Source organism: Heterodontus francisci, chromosome 2 (assembly GCF_036365525.1).
Source record: "Heterodontus francisci isolate sHetFra1 chromosome 2, sHetFra1.hap1, whole genome shotgun sequence".
Taxonomy (NCBI): Eukaryota; Metazoa; Chordata; class Chondrichthyes; order Heterodontiformes; family Heterodontidae; genus Heterodontus; species Heterodontus francisci.
In genome coordinates this window covers 104,545,723-104,567,805 of record NC_090372.1, presented here as the reverse complement: position 1 = coordinate 104,567,805, position 22,083 = coordinate 104,545,723, and the positions used below count along the sequence as shown (strand labels likewise).

At 42.3% G+C, this 22,083-nt stretch overlaps 1 protein-coding gene across 6 annotated transcripts in view; it reads right to left on the bottom strand.

Moving 5' to 3' along the window:
- The window catches only part of dgkb (diacylglycerol kinase, beta), a 1,110,826-nt gene that overhangs the window by 684,048 nt on the left and 404,695 nt on the right, over positions 1-22,083 (bottom strand). For 2 of the 6 annotated variants that reach the window (XM_068051143.1, XM_068051152.1), the window contains 3 exons: positions 17,753-17,855; positions 14,842-14,857; positions 11,209-11,221 (listed from right to left, as the gene is read on the bottom strand). In XM_068051143.1, coding sequence (XP_067907244.1) covers positions 11,209-11,221; positions 14,842-14,857; positions 17,753-17,855 — 132 coding nt within the window. Of the gene's footprint in view, positions 1-3,081; positions 3,103-7,192; positions 7,204-11,208; positions 11,222-14,841; positions 14,858-17,752; positions 17,856-22,083 lie in introns of all 6 variants that reach the window. The other 4 variants (XM_068051127.1, XM_068051133.1, XM_068051112.1 and 1 more) reach the window with 2 other exon arrangements.

Here is a 22,083-nt window from a genome sequence, read left to right as displayed (position 1 = left end):
TGAGCGGGGGTGGGGGGATAGATGGTAATCAGCAGAGGTTTCCTTGCCCATGTTTGACCTGATGCCATGACCCTTCATGGGGTCCGGAGTCGATGTTGAGGACTCTCAGAGCAACTCCCTCCCGACTGTACACCACTGTGCCGCCACCTTTGCTGCGTCTGTCTTGCCAGTGGGACAGGACATACCCAGGGATGGTGATGGCGGCGTCTGGGACATTGTCTGTAAGATATGATTCCATGAGTATGACTATGTCAGGTTTTTGCTGGACTAGTCTGTGGGACAGCTCTGCCAACTTTGACACAAGCACGCAAATGTTAGTAAGGAGGACTTTGCAGGGTCCACAGGGCTGGGTGTGCCGTTGTCATCCTGGTGGTCCATCTGTTTCATTCCTTATCAACTTTGTTGCAGTTTGATATAACTAAGTGGTTTGCTAGGGCATTTCAGAGGGCAGTTAAGAATCAACCACACTGCTGTGGATCTGGAGTCACATGTAAGCCAGTCCAGGTAGGGGCAGCAGATTTCCTTCCCTGAAGGAAATTAGGGAACCAAATGGGTTTTTACAACAATCGACAATAGTTTCATGGTACCATTCAATTAGCTTTCAATTCCATATTTTTGTTAATTAACTTGATTTAAATTCCACTTGCTGCCATGGTTGGATTTGAACGCATGTCCCCAGGGCATTAGCCTGGATTACTAATCTAGTGACATTACCACTATGTCACCGTCTCCTCAAGGTGTTGTCATCATCAAACCTAAAGCTAGTAGTACTTTTATGCTCCTTAACTTTGCATCGATCCTTACTACTGAGTGAATCCAGATAACACTGCAACCAAATCAGTTCCACATACTGTTGCTGTGCAAGCACTATCTAATACAGCACAACTGAACAAATGTGCAACTAACACATTCATCACAGGACTAAAACTCCTTGTGGCTAATACAATTTGTTCAGAATCATCAGTATCTTCCTCTTCTGTCTCAGAATTCTCTGCGTCATGTATTATTTTGAGGACTCTGCCCCTCCGCTTTGGGCAATTCATTGCATAATGATACTTTGAGTCATACCTGAAGCACCTATTAACTGTTCCTTGGGCATCCTTGGATTCATTCGCCTATGATTGCTGTTACAGCGCTGTCTTCCACTATAATAGACCTGCTAAAAGTGCTTTCATCCTCATTCCTCCTGTCTTTAACTCTTCCACTGTCCTTATGCCTGGTCCAGTATCTGGACCATTTCAAAATCCAATAAACATTAAGGCCTCCATTCTTTGTGTAACTGCAGAATGCCTTGTTTATTCTACTAGGGCTGCAGGAAATGACTGTTTCCCCAGGAATTTATTTAAGGCAGCAGACATCTGATCTAACAGGGGGTGTTTTTTCCAGGAACCAATCCCCAGTTAGAACCAGGAGCCTATCCACATGCAACACTCTAGCACAATCTGGCAATGTAAACGCTAGCACTGAACCAGGAATCTCCAAATTGAATTTCCTCAATCTTCTATTCAGTCTGTTAAAGTCCATGATATATTCCTCCATTGAATAACCATCTGTTTTCCAAAATCTATCAAAATCTGACCATGCCTCATACACATTTAATAGGCCATCTTTCTTGTAAATTTCATCCAAGAATTCTAGCAGAAGACCCAGACCTTCATCAGTGTCCAAATGACAAGCATTCAGTTCACAAAACACTTTACTTTTACTAGAAAGTGAGAACGCCAAGGCTATATCTAGTTTCATCTTTGGTAGGGGCGTAACCCGTGTACACATATCCACTTCATTCTCCCATTGATCAGATGGTTCCGACTCAGAACATTGGAGGGTAATCATACCCTAACAATTTATACTTGCTTTCTGCTATACTTTCCACAAGAGACAGTAAGATTTTAGTTTTCTATGTAAAAAAAAAATTCCTTAGTATCCCATCTTCAACTTTGGCAACCATCCTCTGCTACCATGTTAAATTCCAGAAAGCTTGTTATGGAAGGATGGTGCTGGAGCTGGTTTTTACTCAGTTTCACATTTATTGTGCAGTAAAATGGATTACAAACAAGTCGCTTCTCACTCAAAACCTCCACCAGCTTTAGTAAGAGTCTCCTTATAAGTGCTCAACTAAGACCCCAATTAACACCCTTCACCTACACATTGTTACAACCAGGTGAGATAGGGGTCTAGGGGTTCTCTCTCAGCCTTTGCCTGGTTTCACTGTAACAGGGTTTAATTTTTAAAAATGTTGTGTTTTAGCTCCCCTCAGTGAATCCTTGCTCACTGCTTTCCAATTGGAAGGCAAATACATTAAATAAGTTTTCTTACATTTAAACCAGAAAGGTGGAAGTTTATTAATCTTAAACTCTAATTCGGGTTAATGACTACGAATACGCGACGCAACCACGCTAGCATGCATACGCGATAAACACACACGCAGATAGAGACAGAAAAAGTAGAAAGAATAAAGGGGAAAAGTTTGAGGCAATAGTTGGGTTGTAATTACAGTCCTTTAAGTTCAACGTGGAGTCTTTGCTTGCTGGTAAATCTTGCTGTTCATTGGGACCCAGTGCACGCTTTAACTTGTTTCTATGTAGGAGTCTTATCTCTCTTGAATTTTATGTGTCTTCAGTGGGTCCGGAGGCTTGTGAGGAAGCGAGAGAGCACCAGCTAGGAGAGAGGCTGTCTTATTCCGGGGATTCTTGGAGCAGACTCGGAGGGCGGAGTTCCAGAGCGGTGAGTAGAAAAAAAAATTACCTTGGGGATTCTGGGAGGAGACTCGGAGGGCAGAGTTCCAGAGCGGTGAGTATATAAAAAAACTTACATCGGGGATTCTCGGAGGAGACTCGGAGGGCGGAGTTCCAGAGCGGTGAGTATATAAAAAAACTTACATCGGGGATTCTCGGAGGAGACTCGGAGGGCGGAGTTCCAGAGCGGTGAGTATATAAAAAAACTTACATCGGGGATTCTCGGAGCAGACTCGGAGGGCAGAGTTCCAGAGCGGTGAGTATATAAAAAAACTTACATCGGGGATTCTCGGAGGAGACTCGGAGGGCGGAGTTCCAGAGCGGTGAGTATATAAAAAAAACTTACCTCGGGGATTCTCGGAGCAGACTTGGAGGGCGGAGTTCCAAAGCGGTGAGTTTACAGAGTAAGTTACCTCGGGTGGAAAAAAAAACTGAAAAAGTGACGTCACAAGAAAGCTGTGACCTGATTGGCTGGTAGGGAATCTGTACCAAATTTGAAAATAAAACTGATAAAAATTGATTAAAACACTTATTAACTAATTAATAAGTAGAGTAACTAAACCAGAGGGAGGAGATTACTGTATTTAGACAGCATTTAATATTTATTGTGGAAATCTAGCATTAGGGACCACATAGTGAAGTGTATCATAATTTAGTAAGGATTTAATAAGTATTTATTTATTTTATATCAATTAACTAATTAGTGATAGAAATGACAGTTAGAGGGATGAAGTGCTTCACCTGTGAGATGTGGGAAGTCCGTGACGCTTCCAGCGTTCCGGGCGACGACATCTGCAGGAAATGTACTCAGTTGCAGCTCCTCACAGACCGCATGGATCGGTTGGAGCGGCAACTGGATACACTTAGGAGCATGCAGGTGGCAGAAAGCATCATAGACAGGAGTTTTAGAGAAGTGGTTACACCCAAGGTGCAAGCAGATAGATGGGTGACCGCTAGAAGGGGCAGGCAGTCAGTGCAGGAATCCCCTGTGGCTATCCCCCTCTCTAACAAGTATACCGTTTTGGATGCTGTTGGGGGGGATGGCCTATCAGGGGAAAACAGCAGCAGCCAGAGCAGTGGCACCACGACTGGCACTGTTCAGCAGGGAGGAACAAAGCGCAGAAGAGCAATAGTTATAGGGGACTCTATAGTCAGGGGCACAGATAGGCACTTCTGTGGACGTGAAAGAGACTCCAGAATGGTATGTTGCCTCCCTGGTGCCAGGGTCAAGGATGTCTCTGAACGGACAGGGGGCATTCTGATATCACTTACAGAAACTAGCGGCTGGATTTTCACATTGGGAATAGGAATCACGAGTCAGGACTCGGTTTGAGGGTCCCGAGTCCACCCCCAGGAACAAAAAGTCACTCTTTGGGATTTTTGCTGAGGCACCCCCTTAATTAGCATGGAGACAGGTTCCCTGTTCAATTAAGATCGGCAGGTCGGCTTGGTCTCAAACCTGGAGGGCCAATCAGAAGCCTTCCAGCTTGAGAGGAGCAGCAGCCTGCAATGGATAGTAAGTAGCTGAGAGGGTGCTTCATCATGGAGGTGTCCTCTCACCAACTTTTTTTAAACTTTAAATAAAAAACAGATACAGCAGCCAGGACACCACTGTGGATGGGTGAGGTGGAGGACATCTCCGGCCTGCTGCTGGGTGCCTGCCACCAGGCAGTTAAACTGCCTCCCGTCAGTTCAGGAAACCGGAGGCTGACTGGAAAATTCCAGTCGGCCTCCTTTAAGTGTCCTTAACAAGGCTCTTAACAAGCCTAAAATAAAAGCAAAATACTACAGATGTTGGAAGTCTAAAATAAAAACAGGAAGTGCTGGAAATACTCAGCAAGTCTAGCGGTATCTATGGCGAGAGAAACAGAGTTAACGTTTCAAGTCGGATATGACTGACAAAAATTACCACAGAAAGAGCCCAATTTACACATTCTCATTCCTTTTTGTCACTAAAAAAAGCAATAAACTTATTTAGTTTTGAATGTTTTATTCAATCGAACATTTAAAACAAACTGCAATTGAATTTCTTTATCCTGCAAATGGCCTTGACTGTAAGAATTAAGAAATTCTGTGACCCTCAAAGTAATAAAGTACTTTGTTACACAGGTATTTGGTGCAAGAGTGACTCGGCATTCTGGGTCCCCAAGGTACTCCCTCTTATTTGATGCAGGCTGGAACGAATAATGATTTTTGGGTTTCACGAATAAATGAGCTGTGGTGTGACAGCCTCATCCCAAAGTAGACAGATTTCTAGAGTAAAACCAGTCACCCACTTAGAAAGAGCTCTGGGATGAAAGAAACAGTGGAGTAGATATGATGGTGTGGGGTAAAGATTCTGACCTGCCCACTCCTGGGATTGTTCTGCAAATGCACATAGAAAAATCATGTACTCCCAGTCTCCAATTTTCTGCCCAATCAAATTAATGGATGGTATGGAGATTCATGCACAGCAATGGACATGAGTTCAGGCATGGAGAATTCATCACGTGATTTCCTATCCATTAATATCAATGGATGAAAAACCATTGACCTCGCTGCCTGAAATCCCAATAAACATTCTCTTTGTGTGAAGTTTTGCACTGGGAGCACTAAATCATGCTAATACTGTGATGGAGAACCAGCCAGGTTTGGGATTTGTAGCTTCTCTAACATTCTTCTTTGTGATGACCGCTACATAAGTGCTAATTCCTTTTGTTGTACTCTAATGAAGTTGCTCTGTTACTTGCACTGTTATTTCTTTCTGTTTCTTGTAATCACTTTTCATGCTATTTTCAGAATCTGAGATAAATGTAATTTTTGCAATACTAACATATTCATTTTATTTTAAATGTCAATGCTGAAAGGCTTTAGAGTTGTTAACAGTTCTGGCACAGCCTGGCTGCCAACTAAGTTAAAGTTAGATATGCAGGGTGCCTGGCATATCAATCGACACTGACTACAGCTAGGTTAACCATCTCCCTGTTAAAGTTCAATCATCTGCTTCCAGCTTTGCGTACTTCTCAGATAAGGCGAGGAAGAAAGGTAGAAATAGCAAATTTGGATATAAATTCAATTTTACATTTACATCTATTTTAAGGAATTTCTGCCAAGATCCATACTGTGACAAGTGGGAAACAGTTTTTTTCTCAACAGGTATATAAGAAGCAATTATTCAAGACAATATTGCAAAGGTTTGATAAAGCTATGGAAAATGACTAAGTGCATTTTTTGAAATTATGCTCACTGAATCTAACCTCCAAAGAAAAGCTTACATTTCATGACTTGTTTTCTCGCCATGTATCCCAGTGTGATTAAGTCATTGAATAACTGCCAGTCATACTCATTAGGATTTATGATTAGGTGTCTCCAATTGTTAATTAAGTCCAACTAACAGCACCAGCAGATAATGGTTACTTTCTTTTTACTATATAATTACAATATAATTACCCACAGGATATCAGAACTATACAAAACCTTTTCACTAAATGCGCCCTCATTAGAAATCAACTTATAACGCACAATTATTCAGTCAACCTGAATTAATTGAAACATTATTACATTAATGGATGTAACATTAAGTACCAAGGCCTGATAATTTCTGTGGAGTTAGGGTTTCAAGTACAGAGAAACCTGCTTATTATCATAATGTTTTACATCCTAAACCTACTCATTATCATAGAATTCCAAAACACTACTCCATTCCCTATTCATTTCTATATAATTTATCATGTTTCAGGTCATAATACAGCTTAATGTCACTGATTATTTTATCGAGGTTACAACATCTCAACCAGTCACAATTAACCCACATTAAATATGCAAACATCTCTGAACCTTTTCACACCTCATCTCTGTGTGAATGACCTCATTTTTATTTGTTTTAGTAGGGGTTTTTGTTGCCAAATGTTCTCCCCTTTTCCTCTCCTGTTGGAGTACAGCTCATGGCCACAAAGCACTATTTGCCCCCTCCCACCCAAAGGCCATTCTTCTTGTGAAAGTCTGGTCAGCGAATAGCAGGCTATTGGTTAATAGGCGGGTTTCATTCCACTTGTAATCACTGGTTAGTGAAACTTGGTTGAGTTTCCCCTATTGTGCCAGGGCACTGAGAGCAATTGTAATTCTGCTGCTGCCATCCCAGACAAGATCAACTAACTCAGTGCAGACCAGGAAATGAATCTGGGATCTCTATCTATATGGCTGAGCTAATAAATTTCTGTGATGCTATGTCTTTGGCCTCATCACATTTAGCGTTTGGGGACACTAATACATTAATGTTCAATTAATTAATTTCAACTAATTTGTTCCTAAATTTGTTTCTGTTCCATCCTTAGTTCTTGAATGTAAAGCTCTCTGAATTTGAAGCAACCGGCTGAGCCCTGACTCTGGATTCAGACTACATTTACACTATAATTGCACTATCGGCCGCAACTTCAAAGCGCCCGCGGGAGATGGCTCGGAGAGCATCTGCAGCGCACTGTCGGCAATGCTTCATGCCTTTATTTAAACCACTGCAGAAAAAAAAACCCTTAGCAAATGTAATCACCTCTAAGTCTGCCAAATGATGCTTCACCTCCCGAAGGACGTGGATGAGCTTTCCGGACGTCGATGGTGGGCACTGAGGAAATGGCTTATTACCTGCACCAGATTCCACCCCCCCTCCCCCCCTTTACCCCCCTTCCACCCCCCCCCCACCCCCGTCCCCTTCCCTGCTCCACCCTCTCAGCTCACCCCCTCACAACCCCGTCCCAGCCCGACCCCCCCTCGCACCATCTTCACCCCGCACCCCCTTCCCCTGCAGCCCCCCCCACCCCCTCCCTCTACCCCTCCCCCTTGCATCCCCTCCTCCCACCGGCACCATCCTACACCTGTGTAGGGGCCCCAACAACCCCACTGCCTTGTGGGCGTCTCGGGAGAGACCAAGGCTAAGGGAGTAAACCCTAACAGAAAATCCGGAGCGGAACCCCGTAGGCGGTCATGTGTCACCTTTGGCATGTTTCCGGCAGTTCCTGCAGCCATACTGGTGCCAAACGTCGTGTCCTGCACTCCTTTGGACCCCACCAGAAAGGCCGAGAGGGGGGTTTTGACAACTGGGCAACTCTCAACCTCCATAAATTTGCCCAGGCATGCGCCATGGAGAGGTCACTCCATAGTTGCCTCACAGCGACTAAAACAACACGGAAGGCAGCAGTTACGGGTTATAAGTCCAGCTCTGCAGCACCTGTGGAAGAGCCTGTCACTCCAGAATTGGCCTTTATAGCCACTCCAGGCGCTGCTTCACAAACCACTGACCACCTCCAGGCGCGTATCCATTGTCTCTCGAGATAAGGAGGCCCAAAAGAAAAGAAAGAAGAATGTGAAGTGAAACCATTTCACACCAACATTCGTTATGATTGTACTCTTAGGCCAATTAGTCTCTGTCAATTTCTGTCTTCTTAAGTTGCCTTACATTTGTCCTGTTTCCATTTTTTAAAATTAAGGATGAACAAACCTGTTTGTTTGACATCAAAGAAAAACACTAACCATTTTCAATCCTTATCAAAACTGTCAACTAAAATTCTCCCAATTGTCGGTTTATGAGCATTACCTAAAACTATGGAAACTAAAATGTTTATGTTAAATGAAGACTTCCTTCCACTTTTAGTGCTTTCTCAGAATGAGTAATTCTGCACCAAGGCCAAGACCTTTTAAATAACTTTTGGATCTTAGAATATTCCCCTTGCACAGACACATCGTGGAAGTTGCAAGAATTTTATAAAAGTTAACTTTATTTCATTTTACTTTATTCATGTCAGGATTTTATTTTCCTTATTACAAAAACTTTTACAGCATAGAAAAAAAGGCCATTCGGCTCAATAGGTCCATGCCAGTGTTATGCTCCACATGAGCCTCTTCCCATCTTACTTCATCAAAACCTGTCAATACATCCTTCTATTACTTTCTCCCGCATGTACTTATCTAGCTTCTCCTTAAGTGCATAATTGCTATGCACCTCAACCACTCCATGTGATAATAAATTCCACATTCCCACCACTCTGAGCAAAGATGTTTCTCCTGAATTTCTTATTGGATTTATTAGTGACTGTTTTATATTTATGGGCGCTAATTTTGAACTCCTCCACAAATGGATTACATAGTATATATGGCACAGAAACAGGCCATTCAGTCCAACCAGTCCATGCTATGCTTAAGATCCACTCGAGCTTCCTCCCATCTTTCCTCATCTAAATCATACGAACATATGAACATACAAATTAGGAGCAGGAGTAGACCCTTCGGCCCCTCGAGCCTGCTGTGCCATTCAACAAGATCATGGCTGATCTGATTGTAATCTCAACTCCACATTCCCGCCTACCCCCAATAACCTTTCACCCCCTTGCTTATCAAGAATCTATCTACCTCTGCCTTAAAAATATTCAAAGACTCTGCTTCCACCGCCTTTTGAAGAAGAGAGTTCCAAAGACTCTCGACCCTGACAGAAAGAAATTACTCCTCATCTCTTAAATGGGCGACCCCTTATTTTTAAACAGTGACCCATAGTTCTAGATTGTCCCACAAGAGGAAGCATCCTTTCCACATCCAAATCTATCATTGTAACCCCTCCATTTCCTTCTCCCTCAATATATTCTCTATGTCTACCTGAGCAAACCCCTTCATAATTTTAAGGGACCTCTGTCAGGTCATCTCTTTTCTACTGTTATGAATCTACCTTATATTTGATCAATCTGGTTCTATACACATTTTATTCTGTAAACATGTATACCATTGATTTATTATGCAAAAATTTGATAAATAAGAAATAAAAATACTTGTCAATTCTTAAGATCTCTACGCCAATGCACAGCTCTTACAGTGCAGATTTAAATCCATTATTTAAGATTCTTATAAACTGCACTTTAGATCTTTTGCAATCCTCCAATAAAATTGGAATTTACTTCTATTCCTGTGCTGCCTCTTCCTACCACAACTCTTTCTGGAGAGTTTTTTCCAGCTCCTCTGATTTCCCATCTACACCTGAGCTGTCTCCTGAGCTGCACTGCAGTTCGAGTGCTCTCACTCGGAGCTGCCAGTGCACTTACAAAAAGCAGATGGAGTGCCAAGTAGTGAAGGGAGGGTCAAACCAAGGGAGAAACAACAAAGAAACAGAAAAAAGTGAGGATCTATTTCAAAACAAGAGAAAATGTAAGAAAAATGGGTTGAGGGGGGGGGGGCGCGGAATGGTAAAGAAAGGAAACTAAAACGCACACAAGAAATGTTAAAATAATAATCAGAAAACAAAAGCATGAACCTGGTAACAGCTCACATCGACTTTAACTGTTACCATAGTGATAATATCGGCATGATGTCATCTGTGGCACTGATTCAACATTGCACACCAGGGATAGGTGCCAAATACAAAGTGCTAATCTGAACTGCTCCAAAGGATAATGCTTGGTCTAACCTTCATAAAATATGGTAATGCAACAGAGAAAAATAATCTTGACACCATTTTTCAACATACGATAACCTTTGAGAAGATTTTCCAGATGTTATAGGCCCCTTCAAATAGCCTTGTATAGGACATTGTCTGTATCAGTATGTTACAGGGACCTGTTTAAACCTTAATGTGAGAAAAATGATTGTAAAAAAAGAATATTTAGTAACCTCAGAAAAGCTTTCTCAGAGCACATCTGTAATTAAATTGGAAGGAAAGGAAAAGGAAGGGGAAAAAAGGAGGGAGAAAGGGAAGGAGGGTAAAGAAAAACAAACCATAAACATTAGGGCTGGTATTTTCTCGTCACCCCATGCTGTTTTTTTGCTGGAATTATGGTGGGCATGTGTGGTAAATAGGTTGAGGACACATTCTGCCTGGTCTCTACCTAATACTATAGAATCTCTTGTGTATGGCTAGAAGTGAAGGGTGACAGGCAATACACCTGCTCATACATTTCCTGTCGTTCATACCATAGCAATGCAGGATGCCAGATATGCCTGCTTGGTCCTGGCATCCAGTGTTTCTACAGCAATAGAATGGGCAATTAGTTTTTAGTTTAGAGATACAGCATTGAAACAGGCCCTTTGGCCCACCGAGTCTGTGCTGACCATCAACCACCCATTTATACTAATCCTACACTAATCCCATATTCCTACCACATCCCCACCTGTCCCTATATATTTCCCTACCACCTACCTATACTAGGGGCAATTGCTAATGGCCAATTTACCTATCAACCTGCAAGTCTTTGGCATGTGGGAGGAAACCGGAGCACCCGGAGGAAACCCACGCAGACACAGGGAGAACTTGCAAACTCCACACAGGCAGTACCCAGAATTGAACCCGGGTCGCTGGAGCTGTGAGGCTGCGGTGCTAACCACTGCGCCACTGTGCCGCCCCAAATTGAAGATTTAAGATGGCGTCATTGATTACAATGTCTTGTGGTGACATTTTTTTTTAAAAGACAAGGTTATCAGCAACTTACACTGCATCAGGCCTTAAGCCAATCTTCACTGCTACTTCAGGGAGACTCCTCAGCAGAGACCTGAGAGCCCACAAAAATTATTTAAATACTTCAGAGGCTAGGGAATAGGCCTGGGCAGGCAGAACTATCCCCTGAATTCCACTATAGTATTATATCTATTCTTAGGAGTATACCTACTCCTGCAGGCATATCCAGCCACAGTGGCATAACCAGCCACAGCAGTATGCCTAACCATTGTGGTACATCTCGTCTTAGCAGTTTTGAAACAGATTGTCAGGGAAAACTTACTAAACTAGCCATTGCAACTGATCTGAAATTGCTGAATGCTCATTCTGAAGCAACACAAGAATCAGGATAAAAGTTAGAGATATAGGTTTAAAATCATATTTAATTTTAACAGCATGGACGAGACATGTATATCTCACGCTAAGAGTCTTCTGATACAAAACACCAGTATCAGTGAAATTAAAGATCAGCTCAAAGTGAAGCATTACAAGCCAAAAATATATTCTGTTATAGGTCATGATGATTTTCCCCCAAGACATACATGCTTTTGTATTTCACAGGCTCATTAAAATTATCCTTATTATAGGCTCACTTGTCAGCATTGTAAGAAATGACACCCTTTTTGGAACTTTTTTTTCCCTTTAGATTTTAGAGCAGTTTAACATATACTTTGTGCAGAGCTGTGCTATAAGTTTAAAAAAATTTTCATCACTGATTTACAATCAGCCTCCTGAATAGAAATACAGATCTTTATACTGCAATATTGAGTTTGTCAGCAAGAACTCAAAGTTGAGAAGGAAGCAGAGAAAATTGCATGGCTAGCAATCAATGGTTTATTTTGACAGAATTTTCCTCATAAAAATAAGGAATGATAGTATGAATCAGGTGACTAAATAAACACAGTTATAATGTCACATTAGATCATTTTATTTGCTTTATATTTAACTATTTACTATATTTTAGTATTTATTTAAGTGGTAGAGCAATATAGAAATGAAAACAGTAGTTGAGACCATCTCCTAACTAAATCTAAGGAAACATTTGCATTGACATTGTACAGAATACTGAACCAATAATTATTATTCAAGCCAGATATAAATGCAAAGATAAAGTCATGATAATAGTGTTGTATGAATCATTGCTAATTAATTGCAAGAAAATTAAGAAATAAGCAGGCAGGGAAGGAAAGGAGGCCACCAGAGTTCGCCATCAGACAGCTCCCTTTGTGCATTTTTCTTTAGATTAATTGATTCTTATTGTGAGAAAAAGGAGGCTGACCCAGGTGGCAACATTAATGTTTCACTATGACCTTATATCTGTGGAAACATCTTCCTTCTACCATTCTGGGACCACACAAAGTGTTGGCAACATGACGGACACACTTAGGTTTATAAAACAAATAGTTTAAATCATTGCTGGTTTACATATGAAAAGCCCAAGTACTAGGTCCAATCAAAATATGGTGCTATTTTAATATTGTCTCTCTTTCTGAGAATGAAATGGGCACAAGACTAACCACATAGAAGGTTTAACTATTTTCCACAGGACTTACAGCAATAATAGTAATCAAAAGGCAAAATAAACAAAGGCTGGGAAATGTCTCACAGCTGCTCTCTTTTTGAGGAACGTCTGTAGCCAAAGTCCGAAATATTAAGTTGAAGCAGCTGTTTACATTTTATTCCAACAATTTAGAATGGCTGCTGCACTTCCCTATACAATAACAGTCCAAATGTAATTCACTGTATGAAGTGCATACTTTAAGTATAAAGATTACCTTCTGCAAAACTGTCCCCATCACATATTGTTAATAACATCCCTGTGATTAAAAAAAACCAGTATATCCTTCAATTCACCATGAGCAACATTAGGAATATATATCAAATATATTCCCCCTTCACGCACTTCTTGTTTAAAAGACCTGACTTCCTGTTGTCACTTTTCTGTTATTTTTTTGGCACTATAATTTTGTCTGTCAGCATTTAGACGGAGCTGTCTATATAAACATTTGTGGCGTAAAGGCTCCCCCACACTGCTGTTGGTGCTGTAATGCTTCAGTTTTGTGCCTCCCAGCTGCTCAACCTGTACAGCTGAGAAAATTCTGTGTCACAGCTAACTCTCTTTTCTCAAATTTGCAGTAGGTTTTTCTATTTAGATTCGTTAACCTCTCAATGACAATTGCATTATGTCTGTGCAATATTGGTTCAATTACCTCCTGCCACTGAACCCTGCTTTAACTGGCAAATACACTTGTTAATGACTCTCTAGGGTAAACTTTTGTCTTCGCCACTTGGGTGAAAATATGGTAGAATGGATTGCCCATCTTTTAAAGATGCCCACTCATTAATTTCAATGGAATGAAAATTGGGTGTTTTTTTTTAAATGAGGAGGAACAAGTGTAGGCTATTCAGCCCTTTGAGCCTGTTCCATCATTCAATCACATCATAGCTGATCTGTAGTTACCTCCCTTGGTTCCACACCCTTAATGCAAAGATTTATCAATCTCAATTTTGAAATTTTCAATTCACCTATCCTCAGCAGCTTTTTTGGAGGGATTGGGGAGGTGGGAAAAGAGTTCCATATTTCCACTACCCTTTGTGTGAAGATGTCCTTCCTGAAATCACCCCACTAACAGATTGCCATCCAGATGAAGATGATGAAAGTACCTGAAGGTAAGGGCACCAATGATACAAACTAGGAGCAGGAGTAGGCTATTCGGCCCCTCGCGTTTGCTCCGCCATTCCATAAGATCATGACTGATCTGTTTGTGAACACAACTCCACTTTCCTGCCTATCCCGAAACCCTTTGACTCTCTTGATTGTCAAGAATTTGTCTATCTCTGCCTTAAAAACATTCAATGACCCTTCTCCACCACTATCCAGGGAACAGAATTTCGCAGACTCATAACCCTCAGAGAAAAATATTTCTCCTCATCTCTGTCTTAAATGGGGGACCCCTTATTTTTAAACTGTGACCACTGGTTTTAATCCCTCCCCCGAGGGGAAACATCCTTTCAGCATCCACCCTGTCAAGTCCCCTCAGGATCTTATATGTTTCCATATGATCACCTCTCATCCAATGAATACAGACCCAACCTGCCCAACCTTTCCTCATAAGATAACCCTCTCATCCCAGGAATCAGTCGATCGAACCTTCTCACAACCTCTTCCAATGCAATTATATTCTTTCTTAAGTAAGGAGACCAAAACTGTACACAATACTCTAAATGTAGTCTCACCAATGCCCTGAACAACTGTAGCAAAACAACTCTACATTTATGTTTCATTTCCCTTGCAATAAACAACAACATTGCATTTGCCTTCTTAATCACTTGCTGTACCTGCATGCTAACTTTTTGTGTTAGATCCCTCTGCATCTCAGAGCTCTGTAATCTCTTACCATTTAAATCATATGTTGCTTTTCTATTTTTTCAGCCAAAATGGACAAGTTCACACTTTCCCACATTATACGCCATTTGCCAAATCTTTGCCCACTCACTTAACCTATCTATAACCCTTTGCAGACTCCTTATGTCCTCTTCAAACTTACTCTCCTACCTATCTTTGTGTCATCAGCAAATTTAGCAACCATACATTCTGTCCCTTCATCCAAGACATTGATATAAATTGTAAATAGTTGAGGCCCCAGCACTGATCCCTGTGGCACTCCACTAGTTACAGCTTGCTAACCTGAAAATGACCCTTTTATGCCCACTCTCTGTTTCCTGTTAGCCAACTGATCCTCTATCCATGCTGATATGTTACCCCCTATTCCATGGGCTATTATTTTGTTTAGTAACCTTTGATGTGGCACCTATCAAATGCCTTCTAGAAATCCAAGTACACCACATCCACAGGTTCCCCTTTATCCATGTTGCTCGTTACTTCCTCAAAGAACTCCAATAAATTAGTTAAACACAATTTCCCTTTCACAAAACCAGGTTGACTCTGTTTCATTGTATTGTGATTTTCTAAATGACCTGCTTAATAATAGATTCCAGCATTTTCCCTTTGACAGATGTTAAGCTAACTGTCCTGTAGTTTCCTGCTTTCTGTCTCCCTCCTTTCTTGAATAGCGGAGTTACATTTGCTATCTTCCAATCTGATGGGACCTTTCCAGAATCTAGGAAATTTTGGAAAATTAAAACCAATGCATCTACTATCTCAGCAGCCAGTTCTTTTAAGACCCTAAGATGAAGTCCATTAGGACTTGGGGACTTTTAGTTCTAATAGTTTTCTCAGCACCCTTTCCCTTGTGACGATAATTGTTTTAAGTTCCTCCCTCCCTTTCAACTCTTGATTCACAATTATTTCTCGGATGTTATTTGTATCCTCTACATGTTCAATTACTCTGCCATTTCCTTATTTTCCATTATTAATTCCTTAGATTCACTCTCTAGAGGACCAACACTTACCTTACTTACTCTTTTCCTTTTTAAATGGAATGATTAAAATCGGGGATGCTCAAGTGGCCAGAATTTCAGCAGCACACATATACATATGAACATACAAACATAAGAATTTGGAGCAGGAGTAGGCCACTCGGCCCCTCAAACCTGCTCTGTGCATATCTCTGAGGGTTGTAGGGCTAGAGGAAATTACAGAGGTAGCGAGAGATGAGGCCTTGAAGGAATTTGAAAACAGGATGAGATTTTTAACATTGAGTCGTTGTTGGACCAGGGACCAATGTAGGTCAGCGACTAAAGGGGTGATAGGTGATTGGGAATACGGGAGCAGAGTTTTGGATGAGTTTATGGAGGGTGGAAAATGGGAGTCTAGCCTGGAATGCATTGGAATAGTCAAGTACAGAGTTAACAAAGACATGGATGAGGTTTTTAGCAACAGATGAGCTGAGGCAGGTGGTGAGTTATGGAGTGGAAATAGGAGGTCTTAGTGATGGCACGGATACATGGTAGGAAGCTCATCTCTTGGTCAAATATGACACCAAGGTTGCAAACAGTCTGGTTCAGCCATAAACTGTTGCCAGGGAGAGGGTTGGGGTCAGTGGCTAGGGAATGGAGTTTGTGGCAGTGACCAAAGACAATGGTTTTGGTCTTCACAATATATATTTGAGGGAAATTTCTGCTCAATGAGTCGTGGAAGTCATACAAGCAGCGTGACAATTTAGAGTCAGTGGAGGGGTTCGGGGGTAGTAGTGAGTAGAGCTGGGTGTCGTCAGCATACATATGGATCCTGACATTGTGTTTTCAGATGATGTCATCAAGGAGCAGCATGTATATGAGAAACAGGAGGGAGCCAAGGATAATGCAGGGCATATGTGGAGAATACGTGTCCAAATTCCCATTATACTCTACCAGTGGACAAAGTTCCATGCCTGGAGCATAAATGAATAACATTGTCCCATAAGGCAATCCTAGAGTGCATTACTGCCTTTAACTCTCTTGTAGCTGTCAGCTATAAATATGGTATATGCACCAATCTCATGCACCAAGTGGGGAGCCACACTTAAAGGAAGATCTGGGGCCATTGTGGCGCAGCCCTAAAACCAGCCCACACTGCCTTCAAGCACAGCTCCCAACAGGGAAATTAGAATCATGGCCAGAATTTAATGGTGAGGCGGTCACCCTGCCCTCTAGCTGGAAAGCCGGGGGTGAGCCCACCTACGCTGGGCCTGGAAGCCATGCTACTATTTTGCATGGCTCAGGCCCTTAATTGACTTCAGTTGGGATTTCTGCCCCTGTGTGGCAGGAAGTCCCACCTCCAAGAGCTACCAGCCAATCAGAGGGCTGGCAACTCTTCAGTCCCAGCAGCACCTCTGCTGGGGCTGCACCCAGTAAAAGGACCATGGATGCTGGCCTCCAAAAAGCTAAGTGGGGGTCGGGCCTCGCCAGGGACAATCGGCTGAGCATCAGCAATGGGTGGGAGTAGGGGGGGAGGTGGTCAGAGTGTAGGGCAGGGGTGTTGTTTTAGTGTAGACAGCCAGTGCTGCTGGGGGGGCCATCTATAGGGCACAGGGTGCCCGATCAGGACACCCCCAGCTCAGAAGGAGGCCGCCACGTATTACTCGGCAGCCTCCTCAGGTGCTAAAGTGCCCGTCCACTACTGGTAGAATACCAGCAGCAATGGGGAGGCCATTAAGTGGCAATTAATCGGTCAATTAAGGGCCTCAATTGGCCTAAGGGCAGGTGGGCTGTTTGCCACCTCCCCCACAGCTGGTAAAATAGCAGCATGCACGGTTAGGTGATGGACATGGCAGCCCGTGCCTCCCACATGAATATATGCCCGGGCCCCACCTCCCCCCCACCTCCCCCCCCACCCCCACCTCTTAGCCCACTCCTGGTGAGATGCGGGCATTAAATCCCAGCCAGTGAGGTTATCTGTGTACATAAATTTCCTTTTTGAATCACAGCCATCAAGTAACATCAGCATACGTATATTATAATTCTTTATTACATAAGCAAATCGATGAATCTCAATTTTTGACTTACAAAATGTTTAGATTAGTTTTTGTAGTGAAATACCAAGTTATTTATCATCTTGCATATACATGAACATTTTGGAACCCCAACCAATTTCTGAACATGAGGAACATAAGGGATTTTTAACATAGGTAACTTACCAGTACGATAGGACAAATAGAAGATGGTGGCAAGATATGATCTTTCAGTGGTCCACAATCACATTCAGGCTTCACATGTGAAGCACACTTGTTGTGGAGCTGCAAAAAATAAAATCATATTCAGGTGATGGTTGAATACTTGGAATCAAACTAGCATTGAAAATAATTAACACATAAACTGAGAAACTCATTTTCTCGTTTAGCGAATGCATTGGTGAGGGGTTTCCTAAGAGCTGCTCCTGCTCCATCATCATAATTTCACCGGAACTGCAGCACAAACTCCACTTACATGTATAAAGGTTTCGGCTGCACATCCAGCAAAGTTAAAGCAGTGGAATGGGAGCAGCTCCAAGGAAATGCAGGGCCATTAATGTCTTTAAATATTAAGCAGATTATATCATACAAACATGTTGAACACTCATCTGCTCATATTGCCAATGTCAATCTTTGGCCCATAGTCCTTCATATTTCAACATGCCCTTTGAAGACCTCCTAAGGTCTTTCCCTTAGCAGCCCAAAATTGATACGTTGCAAATTGGTCAGAACATTACTGATCAGCAAAGTACATGGAGAATACCCTAGAAGTGGAAAGTCTGATCACCTGCTTCCCACAGGCATTACTTATTTTTTCTTTTCAAAGCAGTTTAGTTGTGAATGTGTTATTTTTTTCAGGCAATTAAAGCAGAATAATGAATATTGACATAGCACCCTCTATGCAAAATGAACTTTTAATCAAAATTAGGTTACTCAGAGGTATCTGTTTGCCCATTTTATATTCCTTTTTTTGTGCAGAAAGAGGTAGGGATTTGGAGTGCCAGAAGCCTCGTTAGGTAAAGCCAACTGTTCAACATGGTACTTGACCTTGTCTTAGTCGCTAAGAAGAAGTAATTAAGAAAGACTGGAGTCATTCTCTCCTTTGAGAGCTTCCTTCAGCTTCCAAGGTGAAGTATAAGCAAAGAGAAAACATAAAAGTAGAATACTAAGATAGAAAGGACGAAACTAGAAATGTAGAAAGTCATAAATAACTGAAGAACAAGAGACTTCTTGGAAGGGAGATTTGGAAGATGGCTCGAAAGAAATTGCAGCTGCAGTGGTGGGGTGGGCGAGTGGGGTAGAAAATAGAAGATTTTCAGGCACAAACAGAAAGCAATGAGGAGAGGGGAAGTTGCAAAATAGAAAGCCTGGAATACTGTGACAGAGAGGAAAGGAAAGGAGGGAGGAAGGGTTCACAAGCTGGTTGAGATATTTTCACAACAAAATAAATCATTTCTCAGTCCACCTATGGTGAATATATCTAGATCACTTCATCCACAAACCCCTCTCTCAGCTATAAAACCATATATTATGATGTGCAGCATTGCTTTTAATAGGAGTCAAGTAATGCATTATGGAACAAATAGAGTCAACAGTAACCAGTCTTCAACAGATACCACTCTTTGTTAGACATTTGTTTAAGGAAGATGTAATGGATTGCCCCTGGTGGTGAACAGTGCAATGGCATAACTCATTTCTCCCCAGGACAACTGAGATAGATGGGGAAGCTGACAGTTAAACCTGTATTTCCCATCTTAAAAGCCTAAATATTCAGTATTCTAGAAGATTAAAATAGTACAACGGTGAGTTACTTTCAATTATTTATCAAATAATAGGAACGAGCAGTCATTTTTTGAGTTGGTCTTTCTAAAGAAAAGAGACCAAATTTGCATTTATGAACAGCCTTTTAAAGTCTCAGGATGTCCCCAAACACTTCACAGCCAATGAGTTAATTCTGAAGTGCAGCCACTGTTGTTTTGTAGGCAAATCAGGCAGCCAATTTGCATAGAGCAGAGTTCCACAAACAGCAGTGAGATCAGATGACAATTATTCTGTTTTTAGTGATGCTGGTTATTTCTGATCACTTCCTGTGTCACTCACCATCCACTTCCCCCTTCCATGCCCCAAACCTACCTCCTTCTGTATCCATTCCCGGAAAAAAAAACTATACCTCAATTCACTTGCAACTGCACCTACAAAGTCCCAGCTGTCTCGCCTTTGTCTCTCCGTTCACCACAACATTTCTGCAGCTATTGATTTTCTCAACCACATTCTCACCTCCACCTTTGATGCCCTAGTCCTCAATAAAACCAATACTCTCTCGTACCCTGGCCATTCCCCCTGGTACAGCCCACATCTCTGTTCCCTTAAGTCCAAGGAATGCAGACTTAAAAAGGATATGGTGGACAATTGGTTTAACCATCCACTGCCAAATCTGTCTAGAACACTTAAAACACTATCGGGTCCTGCTTTGATTTGCTAAAACTGCTCACTATTCAATGATCATCCAGGAATGCAAAGCTAAAACCCAGCTTCTTTTCTCTACCACAAACTGTCTTGTTAAATCCCTCTCCCCTGTCTCCTCCAACCTCACCTCCAACAATAACTGCAAGGAGCTCATGGGCTTCTTTGTCACCATCTGAGTGAGACCATCTGAACTGCTGCCTCTGCTGCTTCCCTCCCTTCCACCAGCCCACCTGGTCAAACATCCTATAAAGCTCTCCCATGCCCTAGCCTTGAACTCACATCTTTCTTCAGTTTCTCTCCTTTCTCCCCTCATATCGTCTGAGCTCATCTTATCCGTGAGACCCACCTCCTGCTGCCTCGATCCTATTCCCACTAAATTATTAAATTGTTGATCACCCAATTTCCCTTTTGGTCCTCACATGAGCCAATATTGTTAACGATTATCTCTTTTCAGCTGTTGTCATTCTCTCCTTTATCATCCTTCTTCTCCTCAAAAAACCAACGCTTGACCCTACCTCCCTTGCAAGCTATTGTCCTATCTCCAGCCTCCCATTCCTCTGCAAAGTCCTTGAATATGCTGTTGCCTCCCAAATCTGTTCCCATCTTTCCCAGAACTCCATGTTTGAATCCCTCCAATCAGGTTTTCGCCCCTGTCACAGTACCCAAACAGCTCTGATAAGTCACAAATGACATCATATGTGACTGTGACAAAAGGTAAACTTTCCCTCCGCATCCTTCTTACCCTGTGTGCAGCCTTAGACAGGGTTGACCACACCATCCTCCTCCACTGCCTCTCCATTGTCGTTCAGTTGGGTGGGTCTGCTCTTACCTGGTTCCATTCTTATCCACCTAATCATAGCCAGAGTATCGTTTGCAATGGCTTCTCTTCCTGTTTCCACACTGTTACCTCTGGTGTTCCCCAAGCATCTATCCTTGGCTCCCTCCTATTTCTCATCTACAAGCTGTCCATCAGCGACATCATCCGAAAGCACAGTGTTAGTTTTCACATATACACTGATGACAGCCAGCTCTACCTCAGCGCCATCTCTCGCGACTCTTCCATTGTTGCTAAATTATCACACTGCCTATTTGACATCCAGTACTGGATGAGTGGAAATTTCCTCCAATTAAATATTGAGAAGACTGAAGCCATTGTTTTCAGTCCCTGCTCCAAATGCCATTCCCTTGCTATCAATTCCATCCCTTTCCCTGACAACAGTCTGAGAGTGAACCAGTCTGTTCGAAACCTTGGTGTTACATTTGACCCCGAGATAAGCTTCTGACCTCATGCACGCATCACTAAGGCCACCAAGTTCCACCTCTGTAACATTGCCCGAATTTTCCCCATCCCAGCTAACCTGCTGCTGAAACCCTCACTCATGCCTTTGTTACCTCTAGACTTGACTATTTCAATGCACTCCTGGCTGGTGACCCACATTCTATTCTCCGTAAAATTGAGGTCATCCAAAACCCTGTTACCCATGTCTTAACTCGCACCAAGTTCCATTCACCTATCACCCCTGTGCTCACTGACCTACGTTGGCTCCTGGTCAACCAGCTTGATTTTAAGATTCTCATCCTTGTTTTCAAATCCCTCCATGGCCACACTTCTCCCTATCTCTGGAATGTCCTCCAGCTCCACAACCCTCCAAGATATCTGCACTCCTCTAATTCTGATCTCTTGAGCATTCCTGATTTTAATCACTCCACCATTGGTGGCTGCATCGTCAGTTGCTGAGGCCCTATGCCCTGGAATGCCCTCCCTATACCTCTCCGCCTCTCTACCTCACTTTCCTCCTTAAAACCTACCTCTTTGACCAAGCTTTTGGTCATCTGACCTCATGTCTCCTTATATGGTTCAGTGTCATACTTTGTTTTATAATTCTCCTGTGAAGTGCCTTGGAACGTTTTATTGCATTAAAGGTGCTATATAAATATAAGTTGTTGTTATTGGCTGCAGGATAAATGTCAGCCAGGACAGCAGGAGAACTGATACCACAGGTTTTTATTTTACATCCACCTGACCAGACAGATGGAGTCGCAATTT